The sequence below is a fragment of the Elaeis guineensis genome, chromosome 4, assembly GCF_000442705.2.
Source record: "Elaeis guineensis isolate ETL-2024a chromosome 4, EG11, whole genome shotgun sequence".
NCBI classification, from domain to species: domain Eukaryota; kingdom Viridiplantae; phylum Streptophyta; class Magnoliopsida; order Arecales; family Arecaceae; genus Elaeis; species Elaeis guineensis.
Window position 1 is genome coordinate 34,490,622 of NC_025996.2, and position 25,988 is coordinate 34,516,609.

The 25,988-nt window shown below is 37.8% G+C and overlaps 1 protein-coding gene across 3 annotated transcripts; it reads right to left on the reverse strand.

Moving 5' to 3' along the window:
- Positions 1–1,430: 1,430 nt before the first annotated feature.
- LOC105043012 (uncharacterized) lies at positions 1,431–25,988 on the reverse strand. Of its 3 annotated transcripts, XM_073256283.1 has the most exons (10): positions 25,837–25,988; positions 15,667–15,829; positions 12,343–12,538; positions 9,798–9,850; positions 6,461–6,548; positions 5,527–6,356; positions 2,947–3,237; positions 2,794–2,850; positions 1,766–1,975; positions 1,431–1,597 (listed from the first exon to the last, which is right to left on the reverse strand). In XM_073256283.1, exons 2-9 carry the CDS (start codon positions 15,778–15,780, stop codon positions 1,793–1,795), a joined length of 1,812 nt encoding a protein of 603 aa, XP_073112384.1. In that variant the 5' UTR covers positions 15,781–15,829; positions 25,837–25,988; the 3' UTR covers positions 1,431–1,597; positions 1,766–1,792. The 3 variants fall into 3 exon arrangements, with proteins under 3 accessions (XP_073112384.1, XP_019705208.1, XP_073112385.1); XM_019849649.3 differs by lacking the exon at positions 1,431–1,597 and having other exon boundaries at positions 1,615–1,975; XM_073256284.1 differs by lacking the exon at positions 1,431–1,597 and having other exon boundaries at positions 1,615–1,975; positions 15,667–15,960; positions 25,837–25,961.

Below are 25,988 nucleotides of genomic sequence, written 5' to 3' on the forward strand. Positions count from 1 at the left end.
TACTTTTTTTCCAAATCTTTATGCCTAGCAAAAGCCTCCATATTAATATATATATTAGATTTGAATGGATTTGGATGCAAAAATAAATTTGTATTGATATTATCCGATCCACTTTTCTCTCTAGCTGGTGGTGGTTTGGCCTGCACAAAAGCCTAAGCTCCAACAAAAATTGACTTGTGTAAGGTATAAATAGGAAATAACCTTTGTCGTGAAAAGGTTTCCACTGGATCAGGAGGAGACTTTGCTCATGGATTCAGCAAGAAGGCTGAGGTCGTTTTTGTGGAAGTCCAACAATGTGGCCCCGGTGGCCAGGACACACGAGGGCCTATCAATTATTGGCTGCGGCTTTAGCCTCCGGAAGTGCTTGGATTATTGAATTTGCTCCATTGCGTTGCACCTTTGTTCCGCTAACTAAAAATAAGGACAACCAGAATTGACCTTTTAGCGTGCAGGCTGTTTCATCATGACGGTGGACGAATACCTTGCCGACAGCGCGTTCTGCTTTGCGCTCTTCCGCCCTTTTTTTTTTTTTTGGGTCCTCTTTCGCTTTTTCATTGACTATGTTTGTCGGCCGTTGCCTTCATCTCCAACCATCATCAATCTAATCCAGCAAAGCTGTTCCTTCTCCGCCTAAGATTTTTACTACTGTTGCTTTACCGCTTTCTCCATCTTGTGGTTGTGTAACGGGTACCAGATTCTAGTAATCGCAATAATATGGATGGGGCTTCCAGCACCAAATTGCTGTATACAATGACATTTTCCCTCTCAAACCAAATCACAAGGTACCCACCTGGATCTCCATTTTTTTTGCCCTCTCTCTTAATCACAGACTCATCACGCCAAGTCATTCCCCACACGTCCCGGCTCCTAGGGCCAAGAAATATCAAATTAAGATCATAGACACCCTGGCTATCTCATTCTCGCACAAGATGCTGCGGACATGTCCAGGATAATCACATGAGGTGCACGCTCAAAATTGGAGAAATTATTTGATAGCCTAATCCAGGGAACCTGTCCAAACCCCCAGGCGTGTACGGCCGGTAATAGGATAACCCTCCCCCCTCCTCGATCCTGAATTGTTTAAATACAATAAGAATGCGTAAGGCGGCGAGATATTGGACCGGACCTGGTCCATCTAATAACTTTTCCGGCCGCGCGGAGCGGCAGCCCCACAAATGGAACTGAACCGAATTCTGACTCCATCATATAATAAATGCCCATGACCCTCTGAAGTTTTCCACGTTACGGTAATGCTTTCTCCCAAAAAAACCGAATATGAGCAGGAACACAGACATGCATCATATCTAAAAATCCACCAACGCAACAATTCCATTTCTAAATCTGTATAGCAAGCAGACTAGCATAATCAAACATGGTCATCACAACAGATTGATTGCATCCGTTAACTGCACGCGATTGTCTGCAAGAGAATGATAACCCAAAATTTACAGGTATCCCCAGCCCAGGAATGTGAGAGACTGTACTTTGAATTCAACTAGAGGCACAACCATTACAATCTACCATGAACTGCAAGCATCCAATACCCATATGGAGTTGGCATAGCCTCCTCTGAATATTTAGCATACTCCTGTAAATTCTGAGACAATGAAAATGAAATTTATGGGACTATCCAAGCTTTCATGACATTCAAGACTGGCTAAGAAACTGTATACCGTGGAAGTCAGCATATGTACATCAGTGATGGTGAATTATCTTTTGGTTTAAGTCAAAAAAAACAAAAAAACAAAAAAAAAAAAAGGTATACCTTTTCATCCCCTAATTACGTAGAGCTTTACTTATGTACAGTTCGGCCACTACGGCTGATGGATATGCTATTACTGCAAGCGGCAGTGGAAACTAATGGAGGTCTGGACTTCCGATCCCTTGGATATGGATGGATTATAGACAACTCTTTAACCCGACGTAAAACAGACTGAGGTATGGGAAGTGACATGTGCTTCTTCTGTGACTCAACCTACAAAATGGGGGAAAAGAAGTTTGTTAAGTACACGAACATATTTGTCTGTATGCTACATAGACAACAGCAAATCAACCACATTCTGCACCAAAATTCATGTTCACATATTTACAAGGATAACCATTGATGCAAGTCCACTATCTAAGATCTTCGCTGGTCATCCATCATTTTTCTCCATTAATTCCAACTCTCCATGAGAAAGGAAATAATGGAAATTAGTTTAAATGTAGTTCAAATTTCACTAAAGTAATACATACCATACAAATTATTAAAAATACTTCAACATGAGCAGAGCTGAAGCAGATGCCCCCCCCCCCCCCCCCCGCCCCCACTCCTCTCTGTGCGCGCGCGCGCAGATCTCCAATAGAAAAGGAAATGACTGTCAACAAAACAGGCACACAAGCCATCTCTTTCATCCTATGCTACTTCGGATGTCAGTTGCATTTCTAAGCGCTTGACTGTATGGCCCCACCTCTGAGCACTATTATTTTTAATTTTGAAGGGAACAACATCTTAAGCCAGTGAAAATATTAGTCCATATTTTACTAGTGGCACTACCTGCCTACCTGGTCTAAGTCATCCACAGGATCCTAGAAAATCCCTAGTCTCACATGTCCACTCAAAAGGGCATATAACACTCCTTGAATGCATTCTACATTGTTGCAAATCAACAAATCATTTGATTGTAAGGAACTTGATGAGAACAATTTTAATAAAAAGCTAGTTCCATTATTAACACACGCAAAAGGATAAATATGGAGATGATACAGTACAAGACAATGATATTATATTAACAACATGATCACAGCTCCAACCTGGTTTCTGTTATGCAGCTGTGCACCACTAGCCCTCAAGAGATTTCTCCATTTATCCTGCATCACCAGCAAAGTAGACGGCATCTTTAAGAGCTAGATTTGCATTAGGAAGTTGCATATATTCTCATATTAGTCATGTATAATATTAACCACCTTGAGATCAACAGATGTGCGATAAGCAGATGATGAGAACAATAGCCTCTTGATTTCAGTCCATCTGCCAACTCCATACCGAGAAACACCTTCAACAAGTTTCATCACCTCTGAAAGTGTCCACAGCCTATGATGCTTCCTTCGAATCCCACTTTTCTCATTTCTAGTTGATGTAGCACAATCATCCGATAAGCCATCTTGCAATTCAGCCTGAGAAAGCCTTGAAGCACAAGCAGCTTCACATGCAACAGAGAATATCATGTCTTCCTTGCTCCCTAGGTTCTTAGCACCCTGAACAAAACTTGATAATTAATGGCAACCAAGTACCAAGTAGAAAAACAAACGACTCATCAAAACCACCTTTTCTTTTTTTTGTTTAAAACAAAAGCTCACGTACACAATATCGGAAGAGGGGAAGAAGTGCATCAACAAACAGATGGAACCCGAGTATTCTAATTAAAATTACATGCAATAAGAGACCCCACTAAACAGAGCGAGAGTGTGTGACGTACAGCTAGACTTGGTATAAGGCAAGCTTGAAATAGAATTTGGACAGACAAGCCCAGTGGATGCTATGAGCAAGCTCACCTAACATCCAAGTCTAAGAAGCTACGTAGGATGACTTCCATAAGCTTTTGCTTGATTAGTTCATTGGGCAGCCACTTGATTTGTTGGTCCACTAGTTTCAAGTTCATAGTTATCACTTATCTCTTTTATGGTGAATTAGGTTTAATGAAGAGATAAATCTACTTTTATAAATTCATATGACAGGATATCATTATTCTTCTTGACTAATGCAAGTTTGTTTATAAAATAGTCCAGGTTCATAAAAATATGTAAAATTAATAATGCAAAAAAATAATTTTACAAGTGTTACAAGAAGTTGAGAACTAGTACAATTCAAAAATTATTAGTATCATGATATTCCATACCGGCCCATGGCCGAACCAGCCGGTACACCCTATATCAAACCGTACCAACTTCATACCGGATTTTCGAAAAATAAGCTGAACTGTAACCGATCAGTTCGGTACGGTATCAGCTCGAACCGCTTGATATCGGACAGTTTGGTCCAGTTCGATACGGTTCAGGGCCGATTCGGTCCAGTTCGGCTTGATTTTCTTTTTTTTTCTTAATGCCAATGGATGGATTTTTTTATTTTTTTTATTATCGATACGGTACGATACAGTATCATACTGTACTGACCGGCAACCAGCACGGATTTTGGTACCGAGTCCGCAAACCTTGATTAGTATATTTCATTTCTAACTAACATCTTTCTATTATTACACAGGCAATTTGCAAAGAGGCTTATTGTGACCAATTATCAATTTGCTTGAGATTTTGTGAATGAGGACACTCCAATTCATCATTTGGGATTAAACTATAATAGCTATAATAATTATTAGGTCACTCTGGTTCAACGTTTAAGATTAAACTACAATTAGCTATAATACTTGTTCCTGAGATCAATAACCAACCCAACAATCTAAAACCATTCATGGTGCTCTTATGTTGCAATCTGCTTGACAAGCAATTAATTCATGTCTTTTCTACTTTCAAAGTCAAAATTTAATGAACTCCTACTACATAAACTCGTGTTGCTGGTACTTTCCCAATTCACCAACATAAACTATGGGAGTAAAGATGGACTTGTGTGATTGGGTGGAAAGTTTTTGTGTAGTGTGAGCCTTCATGCTTTAAAAAAAAAAAAACTTCCAGGTTGGCTCTAGGGATCTATAAAGCTACTATCAATAACAATTTTACTCTCAGCTGCCAAGAATCTAAAAAAATGCATCTCTCTACCTTAAAGAAACTACATAAACTGTAATACTTTGGAGCAAGATAAGCCAAGGTGTGCAAGGTTCAGCGTCATGGCCTCCCTAAAACAAATAGTCATTAGCTTTGCAGCAATTTTCTCAAAAAAGATAAGCAGAACAATGAAAACGTATTCTGAGTTGCAAATATGGAAAAAAAAAAAGACCTGCAATACAATGTCAGCAAGGGAATTGTGACTTCCGCACTGCTAATTCAACAATAGCAGACACCGAGTAATGTACCACTTATTAAACAGGTGACCTGACATTTAAGGATGACATAATTACAGATTATCAAATAATATTCGTTGAACTTTCATCAGACATCTACTGATTATGTCCGCCTTCTTTTCTGTTTGTTTGTTTGTTTGTCAGACTGTCCGTTTGTTTGCATGTGCATATGTGTATGCATGGGTGTGTGTGATCATCTGACTCCACTAGGTACCAGTCAAAAACATATGCCCATGCTTTCTGTATCCTGAATATTTTTCAACTACGATGCATCTGTATGAAGTACATCCTAAGTCTCTGTTGAAATATAATCACATTACACACCCCCCCTCAACCCCCACACACACCAAAAAAAAGAAAGAAAAAAATGTTAGAACTAGATATATAGCAAATTTGGTAAAAACACTGAATATATAGATAATGCAAATAACCATTCTCAAGATAGACTGAATTTGAGAATCAATGCAAATAACAATTCTCAAGACAGATCAGAGTTAGTAATGTAAGTCTTTTTGGGAAACGAGTTCCTTACCATAAGAGTGCTATTTTTTTTTGGACGACCTCTTCGAAATTGCAGGTCGTTTGGTACCTGAATCCCAGACCTTGGTGAATATTCCTGATAAACCACTTGCCCGCCTCTATTGTCTGTCTTAACATGATTAAGCTTATCTCTGGAACTGACAATGGGGCCACCATCAATGGGGCCTTTTGCTCTCTCATTGCAGCCTCTCGATATCATTTCTGATGTTTCCTCAATATATCTCCGAGTTGGTTTGCGCAATCTCTTACTAGCTGTAAGTGCACTTGGCCTTTCTTCTAGATTTAAAGGCTCAAATCCAGCTTTACCAACCTTAGAAATATTGGCCACTGGGACATCCTCACAAGAATGTCCTTCCTTCCCTGCACCTGTGCCAACTACCAGTGTGCTGCTCCCAAAAATATTTGTCAAAGGAATACATATTCCTTCAGGTACATTTTTTGGGATCCAAATCATATTATCATCATTCTCTATCGATGATAGGCCACATTCTAAGAGACTAGAAGCACTACCCACTTCAGTATGGTTCTGCAAGCCAAAGAGTATACGATGCTTAAGCCACTGCTTGTCCGTTACACATGTATCCCGTCCAAACATGCTTCTAAAGGCATCATGCAGCTCATCAGCGCTCATATTGTCAAGGAATGATGTAGCACAATCAGATGTACTTTCATAAGGAATAATAGCATTTGGCAAATGTAACATTTCACCAGCATCATCATCTCTTTCTATGCTTAGGGTTTGGCATTCTGATCCAAAATTTCTCATAAATGATATATTTTCAGAGGCATAATCCATTTCTGAACTTTCTGGAAAGCCAATATCTTAACAAAAATAAAACAGCATTGTAAGAAGCACTGAGGTATACAAAGAGATCAATTTAACAAATCTGAATAAGAAAGATATATGCATTATGCAATAAAGGTACCTAAAAGATCAGGACAAACACTAGAGAGATTGTACGGTAAATGTAGAATTCCTTCCTCCTCAATTCCGTGCATCATGTTTTCAACATACTGCAGAAATAAAACTACATCAATTTTCTATAGGTCACAGTAAAATAAGCATACAGAATCTGTGTCACATTACAGAAAAATTACAAGACATTCAGAAATTAAAGGAGATCTTAAAGGCAAGCCTTTGAATATGACCAATAACTGGGGGAAAAGTACAGGCATTAGCTCCTGAACACACCCTCCGCCCACTCCACAAAAAAAAAGGAAGTTATGTGACAAATGATAATAAACCTTTTATTTGATAACTAAAGAAATCAACAAGAAGCAAAACTCCCAACATGAAAACTTGATCAATATAGAACCACTAAAAGGTCAACAAGGTGATGATAATATCTAGGAGTTAATGCATTCACATGAAAATAAGATTTTACTGTTAGATGAGTTTAAATTATTTAATAATTTAAAAATAAATTTCTAATTTTTCAATAATTTTTCAATCCATATTTGCCATTTGGCAAAATACTGGATCTAATTGGAAAATACCAAAAATTAAAGCCCTCTTTATTGATCTTTTATTTAGTCCAAATTGGATCTGTCGATGCAAGGTTACCTGCATTTATATCATCTCCAACTAGGGATGCCTGGTTGGGCTTGTGGGTTTTGGGGCTAAACACCGTATTTAATAATTTGAAATATTTTCATCACAAAATTTTTCAAGTTTAATAATTTGAGAACAGGACTGGTAAATATACAACTCTGAACTAACTCCAATAAAAAAAATGAATTTGCCTCTTCAAGTTTCTTAAAAGGAGAATCTGGCTTCATTTTTTTATCCTTCATTGCCATCAGGAGGGAGAGATTCAAATCGACAGCCTCCTCTATACTGACAAATCAAAATCTCTCCTACACAATAGGCACCACCATTGTCTAAGACCTACCACTGACTCAGTCCCCTACTTTCCAATTATACATCCAACTTCACACCCCAAACTAGCAACACAATCTGTGTTTCCCTGTCTACCACATTCACGGCAGCCAAACACAACCCATAAGCTGCCAATCACCAAGCATCAGAAACCTCTTTAAGAACTCAAAATATTGAATCAAACCTCTGCCTTCTCCCTCCTATGTCTAAACTATTCCAACAAATTGGTAAAACTTGGAGGTTTACAACTTCTCTACATGGGGTTAATCACATAATCTAGAAGGTAGGTCATTTACATCTCAAGTATACTTCTATTCTCATGAATCAAAGATCTGACCAAATGTTTTCATAGCCAAATTTTTAAAACCTCACACAATGTAACTGCATGTTGAGAACTGGTTGCATTTCGATAGATAAAGAAACATCATATATATGGAACAAGCATTTTGGTCAAAGTTGTAGATATAACATGGTCCCATCTTTTTCTTTTTTCTCCCAACAGGAACATTATCTACAAGCATATTATGTGCAGCTCCATTTCTAGAACTTAATTACTCCCATCACATCGTTCTGTTTCTCACTAAGATTAGCCAACATATTGTCAGCAAATGATGCATTTGATCTAAATCCACCTTGCATAGTTTTGATCATCTCAATTTCAGAGGTTCTTGCTTAAGTCATAGAGTCTCAATTTGAAAATTATAAAAACTAGGGTAAATTTAGCAAGCATGGGCAAAATGGAAAAAAACTTATAAAACATGTATCACATAGTGTTATAATATACTTTTGAGAATAGCGTTACCCTATGTATATAGTCCGTAATAATTTAGACCCAGACCTTAAAAAGTAACTAGACAAATTCTGACCCATTGTTTAACACATTCAAAAGTCCTAAACCAAACATATGACTTAATGAATAAGGAAAGCACATCCAAATCAAATTTTAGCAACTTCAAGACTTTTAAGCTGGTCAAAATGAGCCTATTTACTGTCTAATCCATCCAAAAGATACATATTATCTATGCACTTCAAAAATGACCCAATTTAGTTAACACAGGCACAAAGCACAAAGTTATAACTGAAAAAAAATCTATGACTTTATTTATATTTCAACTTCTGAAAATAAGATTGACTTCTAACCTAAGGACTCATCCATGCCTGAGCCAAGTCACCAACCAATCCAACATTACAACACCAGTCACAATAACATGATCCAACATCCATGATATCTGTATTTATTAGAATTAAATTTCTACTAAGAAATTCAATACATGAATAATTTGATAAAATGACCACATGGCTACCTATAATTTTTTTTAAAAGAAAAAAAACACTATACACAAAGATAAACAGAGTTACATAAGCCAAAGACCAACAAATACATGTTATATATTTCCATCATCACAACCTTAATTAGTTTATATATTATAAATTCCCTTGCAATAACAATATTGGCATAAAGCGCACTCCATCAGATGAGTCATACCTCGCTAATAGAACTAAGAGACAACTTCAGATGATTGGCAGGCCAAAGTTGCAATTTTACGGTCATCCACTAGTAATTGATATGCAGCTTACCATATATTGATGATGTTAAGAGTAAAACCTTAGAAAGCTCAAAGCTCATTCAGTAAGCTTCCTTAAGCAAATTGAATAACTCAAAATTGGATCCTAAGCAAAGAAGTTATGGACCTTTTTTCTTCCCCAAGCTGTTGGTGTTCTGGCTAGACCAAAGGTTGGTGAATTCTGAACATCCAGACCTTCAAATCAATGGCTAATTTGAATTCAAGATTGCCTAGTTGTTTGCTTTATTTGTTGAATATCACTATGAATAAAGACGTACAACATATATGAGCTATGTTTCTTAAAATCTGCCAGTTTATTTTTGGAACTTTTCTATTTATTTTTGGCAGTTGTAATCTCCTCTGTCACTTCTTCATCCTATTTTGCTATTTTAGATTACCGGATCATCTACCTCTGTTCATGAAGAAGGCCTTGGCACTAGAGCATGATTGTTCGCATCCATGTCTGCACAAGTTAACAAAAGGTTCTGGACATGTAAAACTAAATATACACCCTAACTGTTAAAAATAAAAGCTAGAAACATGGGTAGCATTTGGACTAATTCATGATCTAAAGAAGCACATTTTAAAGATGTCTGAAGGCTTAGAATTGAGTAAGATATGAAGTCAAAACAATTTCATAAAGGCCATAATTCATCAGCCTGCTATCCACAAGATTATGACTTCCAGATGCCATACAGAGTTCAGGGAAATGAACATTTAATAATAACATACAAAATTGTGTAATTCTGACATCCCATGCTTTTTCTATCCTTACTAAAATAAAGTCATGCAAATATGTTTGGTAATGAAGAAACATACTTCATACTTTGGTTCCTGCTTCACTACATGTGCATCATCAGAATCCAGCACGCCTGCAGAAAAACCATACACAAATGCTTATACATTAGACAACTTCCTGCCTAATTACAGAAAAGAACTAGGCAATAAAGGAGTGCATCCTCTAGGAAAATTGCTAGAATATATTGAAATTGTAATTTACAAACATATAAACAACAAGTTGAAAGGAAAAAGCTCTCTGTAGACTCTAGGCTGGCAGGATGCATTCTAAAGACTAAAAAAAATCATGAAGCTTACTGAAAGGACATCAAAATAAAAGGAAAACAAAATAGATATGAACTGCAAACATTGCACCTAACTATGCACAATATTACATTTATGAAGAAAATAAAACAGGAAAAAGAATGTATGCAATGCACTTAGGTGGCCACTACAAACTGCACTATTAATAAAGACTTTTCACTCTGACAATATTTGCATGTCTCTGACCTAAGGGATCTTTAGAGATAACAATTTGATATCAATATTTTGATGATTGGCTGCATAGACTAACTCACAAGTTCACCTATAATGGTTTCTACAGTATGCAAACTTTTAGACTGAGCCAAAGCTCAAAACTCAGTTCTGACTTTAGTTTTGACTACACTATTGAAATTCATTTTCAATAATCTTATTTGTTTCCACTAGATTGATAGTTTCATTTGAAAAATATAAGAAATTAAAAACTGTGAATTGAAATTAAAAAACAGTGAAAAAATTTAATCAACAAGAATAATAAATTAGGCAATAGGCATCATTCAGAATATATTATATTGTTTAAGAATTTTAGATAACTATTTCAACGGTACTCGATTGAAACGACTGAGAAATATTTTTGGAAAAAAAAATATTCGAAGTGTAATACCAAGAGTTCACTAAATCATTGGCAATGTAACATACACTACAGACATCTCTTCGAAAGTTGAGATCTAGAATAGCCAAACTATGTCAAAAGCTTTACTTCTCTTCTGATGTCTTTAGCCTCTAACATTGTAGTGCTTCTGATTATTCTTAATATCTTTTATTTCACCTTTAGTTGTTTTTTATAAAAAAAAAATTGCCTCTTAAATCCTAACACCAAGGCTCTGTTGGCTTCTGAGAAAAGTGAAAAAAAAAAGGTATGGTCTTCTTTGATGAGAAAGAAAAGCAAAAATAGGGAATTACCACTTGCTTTGTTGCACCAAAAAAAATACATATATATAAAGGATCAAGTTTTAGAGAAACTTTTACTATTAAATTGTCCAGGATGATGGGAGGCATCTCTGTTTGGATTATTTTCATTGTTATCATATCCAAGCTTTCAGAAAGAAACAAGATTTTGGTTTTATTTCTCAAAATCACTTCCTTTGGTGAGGGACAATTTATGAGTGGATAAAATTATACTCGAAGTTTAATCTTGAAAAAAAATGTTTATGAATTTTCTTCTTACTGCCAAACAATGGAAGCATATCCCTTCTGACAAACTTTATTTTCACACGCATCCACAGCAACTGAAAAAAAGTAATAGAAATGAAGAATGATAATAACAGAAAAGTATCGCACATAAATATTAAGTTTGGTACTAAAAGTTAGTTACGTTCAAAATCCCAAATCAATCTCAGGTTTAAAATTGGTTGAGGCAAAAATCAGAAATTCTGCTTTCGGCCTTTCAGAGTTTTAGACGAAACTTCAAAACCATGCTTTGGACACACAAATGTCCTACAAGCAACCATAAACTAATAACAAAAACAGATGAAAGTAAATTATCAAAAGTCCAGGCTGACAATGTGCCAGAAGATTTTCATAAGCTTACTTTGATTAAAAAAAGTAGATAGGCTGCTTGTTTCACAAACTGTTTTCCCAAATAAAGAGTTCATCTGGTATCCAAGCGATGCCTAGAACACTCGCCCGCCCCCTCCCCCCTCCTTTCTCTTTTCATTCACCTCTTCCTCCTCTTTCTCTCTTCCCAAACCCATCTCCCTTCTTCATCTTCTTACTTCTTATGTTTCTCTCTCCTAGTTCTTGGTTCTCTCTTCTCTTTCACCCCAAATTATGTCAGCAATAAGTAAATAAACTCTCATTTCATATGGTTGATCCAAACACATGCAAGATAAAGTTCTTTAGTCAAATCAGCTTCAACCATTGGACAATGCAGTGTAGTCCCAGATCAAGATCACAAATTCATAAAGGTTTCACAATTTAATTTATAGAAAATAGTCATTTAAATGTAAAAAATCTTATCCTAGATGCCACTAATATAATGAATCTTTCCCAGTGTGCATCACAACTAATATTTATTTGATGCTAATTAAAATATATCCTAGGAGAACAAATAATAAAGACTAACCAATAAAAGGAACAAACTAACAAAAACCATTCGCTTATCTGATGTTTTTAATAATCACACAGCTCAAAAATTTACTGCACTATACTTGCTGCGGGCATCAGATGCATTGTAAAGTGAAAATTTTGTAGTGGCTGAAGACCATGGGGCATGAATGAGAAGAAAAAATAGAGATATAACATACAACATATTCATAGGTCTTACCAAAATCTTTTTTCGGGCTACAGCAACCAGCTTCACATGGAAAATCTTCATTGTCTAAAAACGTATTTGTGTTCTCTGAGTTCAAATGCATGACATCAACAATTAAATCTTTCTCACTTTGTGGGTCTGCAAGTAGATGTTCAACCTCCATAGCATCATCCTCCAAGGAAGGAATAAAAGTCCCATCTCCTTCAACCTGAAATACATTAAGAATGGGTAGATACTATACCTTATAAGATAACCATGTTATGTGCACCTAGGTCAACTTCCATTTTCAAGCATCTAGCCAGTTGAACAGATAAGAAATAACAATGACAAGGTCAAGAAAAAAGGAATATGCACATTATTTAAGAATAAAGGGCTAAGTTCTGATAGAAAGAAGACACATTGTGGGTTTTCAAATAAATTTTACTTGATTTGTTATGGAAATATGATCCCAGCACTGGAAGTGTTGGAAGTGGGAGACACCTAGAATTGCTTTTCTTTTTAATATGATCCTCAATATCAACATCCGTCCCAAACATACTTAAAAGTTTGACTGGTGAAAAAAACAAATAATACGAACTTGATGCTTGCCCAGTAAGCCCAAGGGTTAATAGGGATGTATGATAGCTGAAGTTGAAACAATGCCTGATAAATCTTGTTTCTTAATTGATATAATATATACCCCATTGCATTAATGCATGTCTATTTGTTGAAACATGATAAGAATAATTTATTATAACAAGCATGCATTGCACATTTATTTTTTGGTTATGACATAGTTGATTGAAGATTTACACCACATAAGTCCGGAGGCATTGTACAACATATAGGGTAAGAAGTAAACCTGTTGAGCAAAGTAATAGTCTAGTGACCTGATTACCACAGGGCTGTCAGAAGAGGAAACATAATAAATCTGAAGTCAACCTCACATATCACAACCAACATGTGCACTTTCACAGGCCTGAAGAAGTGAGGATGGATTAACTGAATCCCAAATTAATACACAGATTCTGACCATTTTTTATTTTTTTTCATGTTTTCTGTTTATGACAAATTGATAGGCTTCAATTATTTTCCCATTATTCATATGAAATCAACTCCACATTATACCAATTTTTGTGGATCAATGATTTCGTTTATTACAGAAACTTCAAAAAGACACGCACACAATAGCTGACTATGATTATTGATGTTTATGATTAATCTTAAGTTGAAGATCTCTTCTTCACTTCCATGCAATGAACCATCTTGAAAGGTTCACGATGGATATCCACCGTCTGATTGAATTGGAAACCTTGAGCAATTCAGTCAACTAAAACAAAAATTCAACCAACTCTTATCACAAAGAAGAAAAGAAGTCATGATTGAATTGGAAAAAGCTTTTAGGAAGATCTTCATGGCTGATATTTCCCAAGTCATTTGTCTGATAGCCAACCTGTACAGTGTCCACTAAGTAAACTGCCGATCCCAACCCTACAATATGAAAGACATGCATGCCTGGTGAAATCTGAATAAACTGTTAAATTAACAGTGTCCTCTGTGGTTCGACCTTCCTTGCACGAGCTGTGTAAACTGCACTTACATCCATTGCTTCTGGTAGGACAGCAATGTTCAAGTCACCACCGTCTTCATTTATTCACAGATTTCGATGGTGACGTAGTGCATTTTTTGCATAACCATTAAACTCGCATTCATTCTTTTGCACTAGCTTCTGTACACAAGCAGCTGAAGCAGCTGTCAAGGGTAGGAACCCAATCTTCCTCGGTTTTTTTTTTTTTTTCCTTTTCTCTTTTCTTCTGGGCCAATGGGGTTGGGAAGGGGGCCTTTCAGCTACAAAACTTACTATTTAAAACGATTAGTAAAAAAGCCTCCACATATTTTAGTCAATCAGTTAAGCTGCATTTGAATATCAATTACGACTTGTTACCTGGCTGCTGGGAGGTCTCCATTTACATCATGTCTTCATTTTAATGGGCAATATCTTGTTCCCTTCCCTCAAAATTGTCTGTTGACTTACTCATTAGAGATCATGATGAGATATAGAGGTGGGAGTCAAAGGAAGGAAAGAAAACAAGTCAAAGCTGGTCAAAAATTTCACTCTTTAATACCAAACTGGTGCAGAAGCACTTGACAACCTGCTAATAAACTAGTTAGCCTGACACTCTAGAAATCTAATAACTGAGTCACTCATATAATTTTCCATCCAATTCCAGAAGAGAGGATATGAGAAAAGAAGAGTATCAAATTCTATTTTCAACTCTAGAGAGTAGTTAATGACCTTCAGAAAACGCTTAATGGGGTTTTAGACTTAGCTGTTGTAACCAAGAGAAGGTGCAGCAGTAGGCACAGGTCTTGGTGCAAGGAAGCAGATATTTTAAAGAAACTAATCAAGAAGCTGGTGAGGCTCCAAAAAAGGTACTTTACCTAGGTATAGGTTACCAGCTAGAAAGGTTCTAGATCTAGGATTAGAGGATTTTTGCTGACTTATAAAACCCAGATTACATAAGACTAGTTTTAGTAGAAAGACCAGGTCAAGTTTGCACAGTTGATCTTTAGTCTGCATGGTATCAATTATTCAAAGTACATCTTCCAGCAATAATTACATCTGACAAGTGCAAAAAAAATGGCTTAGAATTGACACTTGGTGCAATCCTATTATGACATAAAGTTAACTTGTCTTAATCCTGATTCTTGTCATTACCCTGCATCAAGTGGTACATCGACATCACAGCCTAGTAGTCTCTTTTACATCTACTGCTCCAATTTCACAACAGGTTGGATGATGATGACTTTCAATTTGGATATGCCAAAAAAGTGGCTGGATAAATATGCATGAAAATGATTCTACAATGATGCTTAAATTTCAAAAACTATTTAATGAGAAAGTGGAGTAGACAGGGAGGAAATGCATAGGATATCACCTTGTTTTAAAATCATATATATGTTCTTATGGCCATTTGATACATGGATGATTATAATGCAGTATGCATCAATATGACACTTGACGATCTTACCACAATATATCAACTTTTTGCTTGTTGAAACTAGGATGAGCATGATCTTATTGTTTAGTTTATTGGCTAAGTGCATGTTCAGTCAGGTGGTTAGTCAATTTATTAGTTTCCCTCTCCATATTTGGCTCAATTTATGTTTGATGTTCAGTACACCTTTAATTAGTTTACACAAAAATGCTTTTGGTTTCAATGAGATAGTATTACAAAATAACTCTCTATGGTATGACTGAAATAATACCATAGGGAATTATTTCAATAAGATAGTTGTACGAAATATAATTTCAGATGTAACCAGGAAATTGTTTGCTTAGATAACTGTCCATACCTGAACCAGCTTAAATGTCAACTGGTCTACCCCTACGCCTGGTTCTACCAACTTGTCTTTGTCACCATATTTTGCAGTCCCACCCTTGCTTGCATCATGCCCAACTTCCAACATATCAACAAGTTTGGCAAATGCTCATCAGACCAATGCTGTAATGGACAAACTTGAATAACACAAGCCAACTATCATTAGATTATCCTCTTTATGAATGAGAGGCAATGAAAATAACTTTAGAGCCATTGCAATTAAAAATGCAGTTCGGGTTCAAGCATCTAAAGCTGACTTTTGTGTCATCTGAAAAAAAATAAATAAACTACTGAATATACACCAATATCATTGTAGAATATGAAATAAAAAAAAAAAGAAGAAATGAAATTTTGATACATCAGCATCTCACTAAAGCAGCCAGTGTAAATTTTAACTTTCACAAGCAATATGTGAAATGGTCGGCTGGCAAACATCAACTAACAAACACTAACACTAAATATTCAAATGGCTTTATTACGATACTGGAAATTAACCGCATTGCACAAGATCTTGATAAACCAATTTTGTGAACAAAGTTACTATAAAAGTTCATTGGAAAGGGTATGCAGAAGTTCTATTGGTCAACTTTAGTGATTAAATTTTAAGATACAATGTAAATGTTTCTGGATGATGATGCATGAAAACATGAATGAAATAGATGAGAAAGAAACAAAAGAACAGAGAAAAAGGATTTGGACACTGGAAATTCCAGCTAACATTTTTAAGTAGCATAAGAAATCCTTCACAGACATGAATGGCACCCACAACAAACAATGACCTATACACACCCAAGTCACAACAAATGGCAGCCTAACAATCTTGCACCCCTCAGAATCATTGACTGAATAGGAGATAACATCTTCATTGTAGACTTAGTAAAGGAACTCCATTCTAGCTCCACCTTCAACGTCGCTAATCTCTCACCCTATTTTAAAGGGAAAGAGACCGCTAATGAAGTCAAATACCTGCAACTTCCTGAACTGATAAATCAAAAGCAAGAAGTCAAGGCCATTCTTGATGACTGGATCATGCTGCCAAAGAAGAGATCCAATCAGAAATTCTTAGTAAGGTGAAAGGGCCCAAGTTCGAGAGATCATGGATTATAGCAGAAAACTTGCAGAGCCCAGATCTCTACAGGAAGCACCAAGCTTCACTCGTCAAAGCCAAGCTTCTCCAAACCAGGGGAAGCTGATCAAGGACAACATAAATGGGAGCCTAAAACAGGTCGGATCCAACTGAAGGTGAGTTGCATATCATCAGAAGCCATTTGACAATACTCAAGTCACCATCAAAAGGGGCTTCAAGGAGGCTTGCTTGTGAAGCAACCAAGTTTGGGGCAAACTCTAGGAACTCTGATGGAACCGAGACAAAGTCCGAGATGAGAAGCATCTGACAGTGGATCAAGCTATTATCATTATCCGACGGTGGAATAACTACCATCCAAACACTTCCAACGACAGTTCTTCACCATCTAAAAGATATTTCCTTCTAGAAATGCCTTCTGGCAAGAAGTCTTTATGTTTAGTGTTTTTAGAGTTTTATTTCAACCAAGGTTCATCGAGTCAATACCACTGACTGGCAACCATTCGGCACGGTAAAAGTCAAAAGTCCGCACCATGCCATTCTAGGGCATACCAACACGGAGAGCCAAAGAGGAAGGAGAGAAGAAAAGTGAGAGAGAGGGTGAGAGAGAGGGAGAACTTGAAAGCCCTCATTGAAATAGGGGATATGCATTTTTGTGCCTTTTTTGCCAGTTCAAAATAGGGAACCCTCTCACACAGGGTCTCTCTCCCCTCCTTCCCTCTCCCTCCCTCTCTCTCCTCCTTTTCCTCTCTCCTTCTCCCTCTCCCTCCATTTCAAACCAAGAAAAATCACCACGCAGATAACCGAATGATCCGATTCGATATATGCTCTGAACCAACCAACCAAACCAACCAGTTCAGCATTGTCCAGCAAACCTTGTTTTCAAGTTTTCCAAGGACTCTAAGGGCATCTGGCCATTCTTATCCCTTTTATTGGTCCCAAAGCCTATAAGATATCCCCATGTATCATTAACTTTCATAAGTTAATGAGAATTATTCTTTTGGGAATCTCTTGTTTTCACAAGCTAATGAGAATTATTATTTTGGGTGCTACCTTCCTCCTTTTTCCTTGTATAATGGATTTTGCGCAAGACCTAGTGGATTTTACAGATGAAAATGAATCCAGTTGGTAGCTTCGTTAATCACGGCATGCTTCAAGGCAGCAATTGGTGAATTTCTTGGCATGTAGAAGCCCTTTGATAGCAAGGTGATGAAGATACCAGGTATACCCAGCTCTTAGATATAGTTACCTAAGTCTTCTGGATTTGAAAATTAAGTTCTTGCTTTCTAACTTCTACATAGATCATATCTTGCTTAGAACATTGCTAGGATAATTATAATCTTCCACTTTTCGATGTAAAACTAAATCATGTGTTCCTTGCCTACATCATACTATCTGAGCTTTGCTCAAACAAAGGGCTTAAACTTTAAGCCCTTAGTTAGATGTGCACCTGGTTTAAACATCTGCCAATCCACTCCCTAGTCTCGTCTTCAGATCTCAAGCTGAGAAGGAAAGCCAAAAACAAGAAAAAGGAAAATAAGAGAAATGTTCGCTACATGGAGGTAAAGAGAAAGGCTTGTGAAAAAGGCATCCTAAATCATTCTTCCTGATAGGTTGAAGCCCATGTTCAGCCGACCTACACCCAGAAAGGCAGCCCAAGCCCATGCATGCAGGCGCGAAAAACGCCAGCCCAAGCCCAGGCAATGTGAGGGCTGATCGGTGCACGCATTCTTCCATGGCCAGGCGCGGTTCACCGGCGGTCCACTAGATCTGAGCGCCATCCAACAGTCGAGATCGCGCCATACACGCGATCGGACGGCCAAGGTTCCTCTTTACTATATAAAGTGGTGGTGGCCCACTCATTGGCGCGATCGGATGGCTCCGCTTCTTCCTGGTTTTGATCGAACGGCTGAGGACGGTTCTCCAATTTGTTTTCAACTGTTACGTGATTGTTTTCAGGCGCTTCCAGATGGTGCGATGAAGATCAGATGGCAGGGAAACTTGTTTGATTTCTACATCGAAACGGAGTCCGTTTTTGACACGGTTTGGACCAAATTTCACCTGATGACGAGCTCTATTTAAAAGAAGGGCCTCGAGAGAGTTTTACAGCAAGGTTGAGAGCAAAAAAAAATAAAATCCGAGTACAGAAAAATAAGAGAGATTTTTCTAAGAGAGGTAAGAGATTTCTTTGAGAGAAAAAGAGTATTTTTCTTTTATAAAAGAGAGTCTGAGTGAGCCTTTAAATTTCTTCTCCAATCTTTGCACTTCGTTGTGTCGTGGATTATTAATAGAAGAACGTTGAGGAGGCCTTGCTCGTGGACGTAGGCCAACAATCAGACCGAACCACGTAAATCTGATGTGCTTTCTTTTCTCTTATTTTTATTGCTTGATTATCTCTCCTATTTTGCGTTCTACGTTTGTTCTAGTTATCTTTTCTCTACAAAACGATCTTATTTCCACTATGCTTGTGTGCTGTGTGGATCGAGGTGTGCTCGATTACCCCACGACCGGTCCTTTCAGTTTGGTATCAGAGCAAAGAGATTCTTTTGTAAACGATTTGATTTGAAACAATGGTGGGCAAGATGATGACAACAAAATATGAGATACCAAGGTTTGATGGATCAAACTTTGCACTTTGAAAGATGAAGATGCAAGCAGTATTGATCAAGGATGGTTATGAAATTGCTTTGCAAAGAAAAGAACGTAAACCTCAAGAGATGACGGATGAGCAATATGAGGAGAAAGACAAGCAGGCAATAACGAACCTCTATTTGGCGTTGGATGATTTGGTATTGTTCAATATCAAGCCCAGACTACTGCAAAAGGGGTTCGGAAAAAATTGAAGAATCTCTATGAAGAAAAGTCTTTGATAAATAAAATCTATTTAAGAAATCAATTATACAATTTAAAGATGAAGGACGGGAGATCCGTTCAAGAGCACTTGGGTGTATTCAATTCCATTATGAGCAAACTTGCGACCCTAGACGTCAGAATTGATGATGAAGAGAAGGCTAGCATTTTATTTTGTTCTATGCCGAAATCTTGAGATAATCTTATCATGAACTTGAGTCACATTGAAATCCTTAAGATAGACTCTGTTGTTGCATCATTGCTTACAGAAGAGATGAGGCAAAAATCTAATCAAGAAAACCCTTCAGGGAGGCCATGGTAGCACAGGACAGACCTTTCGAAAGAAAACGTGATGATCGAGGAAAAACAAGATCTAAATCCAAGGACAAAAAGAAGATGAAATGCTAGAATTGTGGAAAAATAGAGCATATAAAGAAAGATTGTCGGGCTAAAGAAATTGATACAAAATCTGAATCGAAAAACTTCCAAAGCAATGTAGCAAAAAGTGAAACCGATTCGACTACTTCAGATGACGGGGATGCATTGACGACATTGGAAAGATCTGCACTCGCACGTTATTGGATTTTGGATTCGAAAACATCTTTTCACATGACTCCTTTTAAGGAGTGATTTCATACATACAAATCATTGGATGGAGAAGTTATCTATTTAGATAACAACACAACTTGTCCTGTGATTGGAGCGGGAGATGTTCGGATCAAGATGTTTGATGATATAGTTCGGACAGTTTCTAATGTACGCCATGTTCCTGTACTGCACAAGAATCTATTGTCACTTGGAAAGTTCTGTAAGCAAGACTTAAAATTTATCTCAGAGAAAGATCAATTGAAGGTGTCCAAAGGGTGTTTGGTGGTAATAAAGGGAGCACAAATAGATGATCTTTATAAATTGGTAGGCGAGACTCATATGGGAGAGGCGGGCAGTAGCAAGTTCAAAGATGATGTCTCCGACGGTTTGGCATCGACAATTCGGATATATGAGCGAGCTGGGCTATAATTATTATTAAATAAAAAGCTTCTTCTGAGATACAAATCAATGCCACTGAAATTTTGTGAAGATTGCATCTATGGTAAACAGAGAAGGATCTCTCTCTTTATCACAGCAACGGAAAAAAAATTTTTGAGCTAATCCACTCAGATACTTGAGAGTTGCCTGATAGATCATTGGATGAGTGTTCTTGCTTCGTCTCCTTTATTAATGACCATTCTCGAAAAGCTTGGATATATATTCTGAAACGAAAATTCGATGTTTTTGAAACCTTCAAAAAATTCAAGGCTCTGGTGAAAAATGAACAAAATTTAAAAATTAAATACCTACGTTCTGATAATGGAAAGGAATATTACTCCAAGAAGTTTGATGAGTTTTGTGATGAGCATGAAATTCAGTGACAGCTTACGATTCCCGAGACACCACAGCAAAATGATGTGGCAGAAAGATTTAATAGAACACTATGAGAAGAATCCGTAGTATGATGAGCACTGCAAAAGTTGACAAGAGATTTTGGATAGAGACTGTAAGCACGGCTTATTACTTGATCAATTGAGCACCGTCAAAATCCCTTGGGTTGGAAATTTCAAAAAAACTTTGAAGCGATAAGCCAGTAAACTATTTCCATCTCTGTGTCTTTGGATGTGATCCATATATGTGGATTCCAAAAAAAAAGAGAACAAAATTGAACAGAAACTCTCGGAGGTGCATCTTTCTTGACTATGCTAAAGGAGTAAAGGGGTATCAGTTGTGGAACTCTAGTATCCATAAGATCATTGTTAGCCGAGATGTTTTTAATGAAGAATCTTTTCAAGGCACCAAAAAAAAACAAGATGAAGCCATTACTTCTATTGAGTTCTTTGATGTAGGTAATGAAGTGCAAGCAGAACAAGTACAAATGAACGATGAGGTAGTTGATGATGGATCAGGTGCGGAGTCTCCGCAATCTCTGCAATCTCCTGAGGATGCTATCTCACTGAAAAAGCCACCAACAGAGTCTGAGCGGCCTAGGAGGGTCATTAGACCTCCTGCCAGGTATGATAACTATGTCACTTCTTTCATTTCTTTTGCTAACCATGTTTGTACTTATGTTGCTTTAACGGAGGATGAGCCAACTTCATACAAGGAGGCATGTGAGTCCATCAATGCTAGAAAGTGGCATTGTGCTATGGAGGAGATAGTCACTTCGGAAGAACAAGACATGAGAACTTGTAATTCTACCGAAGGAGAGAAATCTAATTGGATGTCGGTGAGTCTATAAAGTGAAGAAAGATACAGATGAAAATATGGAAAGATTCAAAGCACGATTGGTGGTGAAAGGTTATGCTCAAAAGTCAGAAATTGATTTTGATGAAATCTTCTCACCAGTGGTTCGTCACTACTATTCGGATTGTTTTGACGATCACAGCAGTCATGAATTTGAAGCTCGAGTAGATGGATGTAAAAACGACTTTCTTACATGGTGACTTGGAGGAAGAAATCTATATGGCGCAATCTGAAAATTTTATTGAAAAAGACAAGGAGTTGGTTTATTGGCTGAACAAATCATTGTACGATCGCAAACAGGCACCGAGATGTTGGTACAAACGATTTGATTCTTTTATTGTTTGGGATTTGATCAACTGGAGGCAGATCACTATGCATATTTCTGCGATTATGATGACAGAAGCTTCTGTATCTTGCTGTTATATGTCGACGATACGATAGTCGCAGAGAATAATAGGAGTCGGATATCAGATCTGAAAACTCAATTGGCTGGAGAATTTGAGATGAAAGACTTAGGAGCCGTGAATCAAACACTCGGAATGAAGGTGCTACGACAGAAGAAGGATAGAAAGGTTTGACTTTCACAAAAAGAATATGTGAAAAAAGTTCTGCGGCGCTTCAATATGCAGAATGCAAAGCCGGTGTCTACCACATTTTCTATTCGATTGAAACTGTCAGTAGAGCAATCACCCAGTACAGAATCAGAAAAAACTGACATGGCCCGGATACCATATTCATCAACAGTAGAAAGTCTTATGTTTGTCATGGTATGCACAAGACAAAACATTGCACAAGCAATGGGAGTTGTAAGCCGATATATGATGAATCCAGGTAACGACCATTGGACAACAGTAAAATGGATCCTTCGATATCTGAGGGGGACGACTGATCATTCACTCTGTTATGGTTCAGCAAGTTTGGAGTGCATTGGATATGTTGATTCTGATTTTGTAGGTGATCGAGACAAGAGATCTACCACAGGCTATGTGTTCTCCATGGGCGGCGGTGCTCTTAACTGGGAGTCTAAGCTTAAGTTAGTAGTGACATTATCAACGACAGAGGCAGAGTATATTATAGTGGCACACGCATGCAAAAAAGCTATCTGACTCAAAAGGCTTCTTGGAGACTTCAAGATGAAGTAAGATATGATGAGAGTGAATTGTGATAGTCAAAGCGCGTTGCACTTGACGAAAAATCCGATGTTTCACTCTCGGATGAAGCATATTGACATTCACTATTACTTTGTGAGAGATGTGGTTGATGATGGTCTAGTTTCATTACTGAAAATTCATACTGATGCAAATCCAGCAAATGTTTTGACAAAGTCGATGACTCGAGAGAAGTTCAATTGGAGTAAAGCTTCTGTCGATCTCGAAACTACGTGAAGAGTGGGAGGTTGGCAAGACCTCCAGAGATGACGTTCTTATGAGTTCAGCACATGTCTTCAAGTGGGAGAATTAATAGGTTGAAACCCATGTTCAGCCGGCCCAGACCCAGAAAGGCAGCCCAGGCCCACGCACGCAGGCGCGCGAGCAAAAACGCCGGCCCAAGCCCAGGCGGTGTAAGGGCTGATTGGTGCATGCATTCTTCCATGGACCAGACGTAGTTCACCGACGGTCCATGAGATCTGAGCGCCATCCGACGGTCGAGATCACACCATACATGTGATCAGATGGCCGAGGTTCCTCTTTACCATATAAAACGATGGTGGCCCACTTCATTGACGCGATCGAATGGCTCTGCTTCTTCCTGATTTTGATCGGACGATTGAAGACAGTTCTCCGATTTGTTTTGGGCTGTTACGTGATTGTTTTTAGGCGCTTCCAAACATGCGATGAAGATCGAACCGCAGGAAAACTTGTTTGATTTCTACATCAAAATGGAGTCCGTTTTTTACGCGGTTTGGACCAGATTTCACCTGATGACGAGCTCTATTTAAAGGGAGGGACTCAGAAAAGTTTTACAGCAAGGTTGAGAGCAGAAAAAAAAAATCCGAGAGTAGAGAAAAATAAGAGAGATTTTTCTAAGAGAGGTGAGAGATTCTTTGGAGAGAAAAAGAGTGTTTTTCTTTTGTAAAAGAGTCTGAGTGAGCCTCTAAATTTCTTCTCCAATCTTTGTACTTCGTTGTGCCGTGGATTATTAATAGAAGAAGGTTAAGGAGGACTTGTCCATGGACCAGACGCAGTTCACCGGCGGTCCACGAGATCTGAGTGCCATCCGATGGTCGAGATCGCACCATACACGCGATCGGATGGCCGAGGTTCCTCTTTACCATGTAAAACGATGGTGGCCCACTTCATTGACGCGATTGAATGGCTCTGCTTCTTCCTGATTTTGATCAGACGACTGAGGACAGTTCTCCGATTTGTTTTGGGCTGTTACGTGATTGTTTTCAGGCGCTTCCAAACATGCAATGAAGATCGGACGGCAGAGAAACTTGTTTGATTTCTACATCAAAATGGAGTCCGTTTTTAAACACGATTTGGATCAAATTTCACCTGATGACGAGCTCTATTTAAAGAGAGGGCCTTGAGAAAGTTTTACAGCAAGGTTGAGAGCAAAAAAAATAAAATCCAAGAGTAGAGAAAAATAAGAGAGATTTTTTTGAGAGAAGTGAGAGATTCTTTGGAGAGAAAAAGAGTGTTTTTCTTTTGTAAAAGAGTCTGAGTGAGTCTCTAAATTTCTTCTCCAATCTTTGTACTTCGTTGTGCCGTGGATTATTAATAGAAGAAGATTGAAAGATCTTGCCCGTGAACGTAGGCTAACAATCAAGCCGAACCACATAAATCTGATATGCTTTTTTTTCTTTTATTTTTATTGCTTGATTATCTCTCCTATTTTGCGTTCTATGTTTGTTCTAGTTATCTTTTCTCTACAAAACGATCTTATTTCCGCTGTGCTTGTGTGCTGTGTGGATTGAGGTGTGCTCGATTACACCAAGACCAGTCCTTTCACTTCCCTCTTCATTCTCTTTTTTTTTAATATTACCCCCTTTTTGGGTTTGCAAGGCTTAATAGAATGAAGCATCCTCTGTGACTTCCATTATAGGGAGATATCCCATTGGACACTCTATGGGATTGGGATTTCGGGTAGAGCGTGGAAGGACGGGAGGCATGTCCATAAGGACATATGCAGTGTCACGTCATATCCCATGAACACAAGGCATAAAACCCACAAAAAATGTAATGCTCAGGTAAGACTGCGCTTCATCTAACTTTTCGTACCATTTTTCTTTTTGTTCATGTAGTTCTGGTTCATTAAGGATTCTGCTATATTTTAGTTTATTCAAAATATCTAGGATTTGAGCAATTCCCCTTTGGCTCACCTTACTATCCTACCTACTAATCTTGCCTAAGTAACATTGCTTTTTAGTTTGGTATTTCTCCCAATTAACAGGTCTTATAGTGTCGATTTTTATTTGTCCATGCACTGACGCAACCTGAGGGATAAACAATCCAAACAATGGCCCAATGTAACAAAACAGACATCCGGTAAGTACCTGATATGATCCAATACCCGATCAAAATCACATGACTATTATGTATGGATGTAGCCTCCCACCTTAATTTCAGAACTATATATCTAAATTTTGGAATGAATGCAAATGAATTTGACCAAATCTCACTCCACAAACGAAGAAGGTAAAGATTTCCTACATTGTTCCAACTCCATAAACCGACTTTAAGCGCACAAATTACCTAATTCTTGGCAACACAAACTCACGATACACCAGGAAACCCGACTCCAAAATAAGCGAAAAGAAAAAAAAAACTAAAACAAGCAAATCACATCAAGAAACTCGAAAACAACAACCAGAAAAAAAAATCCATCACAGAAATCGTTCCAGCTCAGAAAAGTAGTAATAGCCTGAAACATTCTCGAAGAAAAGATCAAAAAATGAGAGAAAAACCAAGGGGAAGATCAAAGGAAGCTCACCTCGAGTAGAAAGAGTTCGAAACGGAGATCGAGAAGCGTCAAAAGAACAAAAGAGAAGCGGGAGACGAAGAGTGCGGATGAGCGAAGCGAGAGAGACGGAGGGAGGAGTGGAAAAAGTTGAGCTTTGCTTCGCCTTGCTTTGCTTCAGCGCC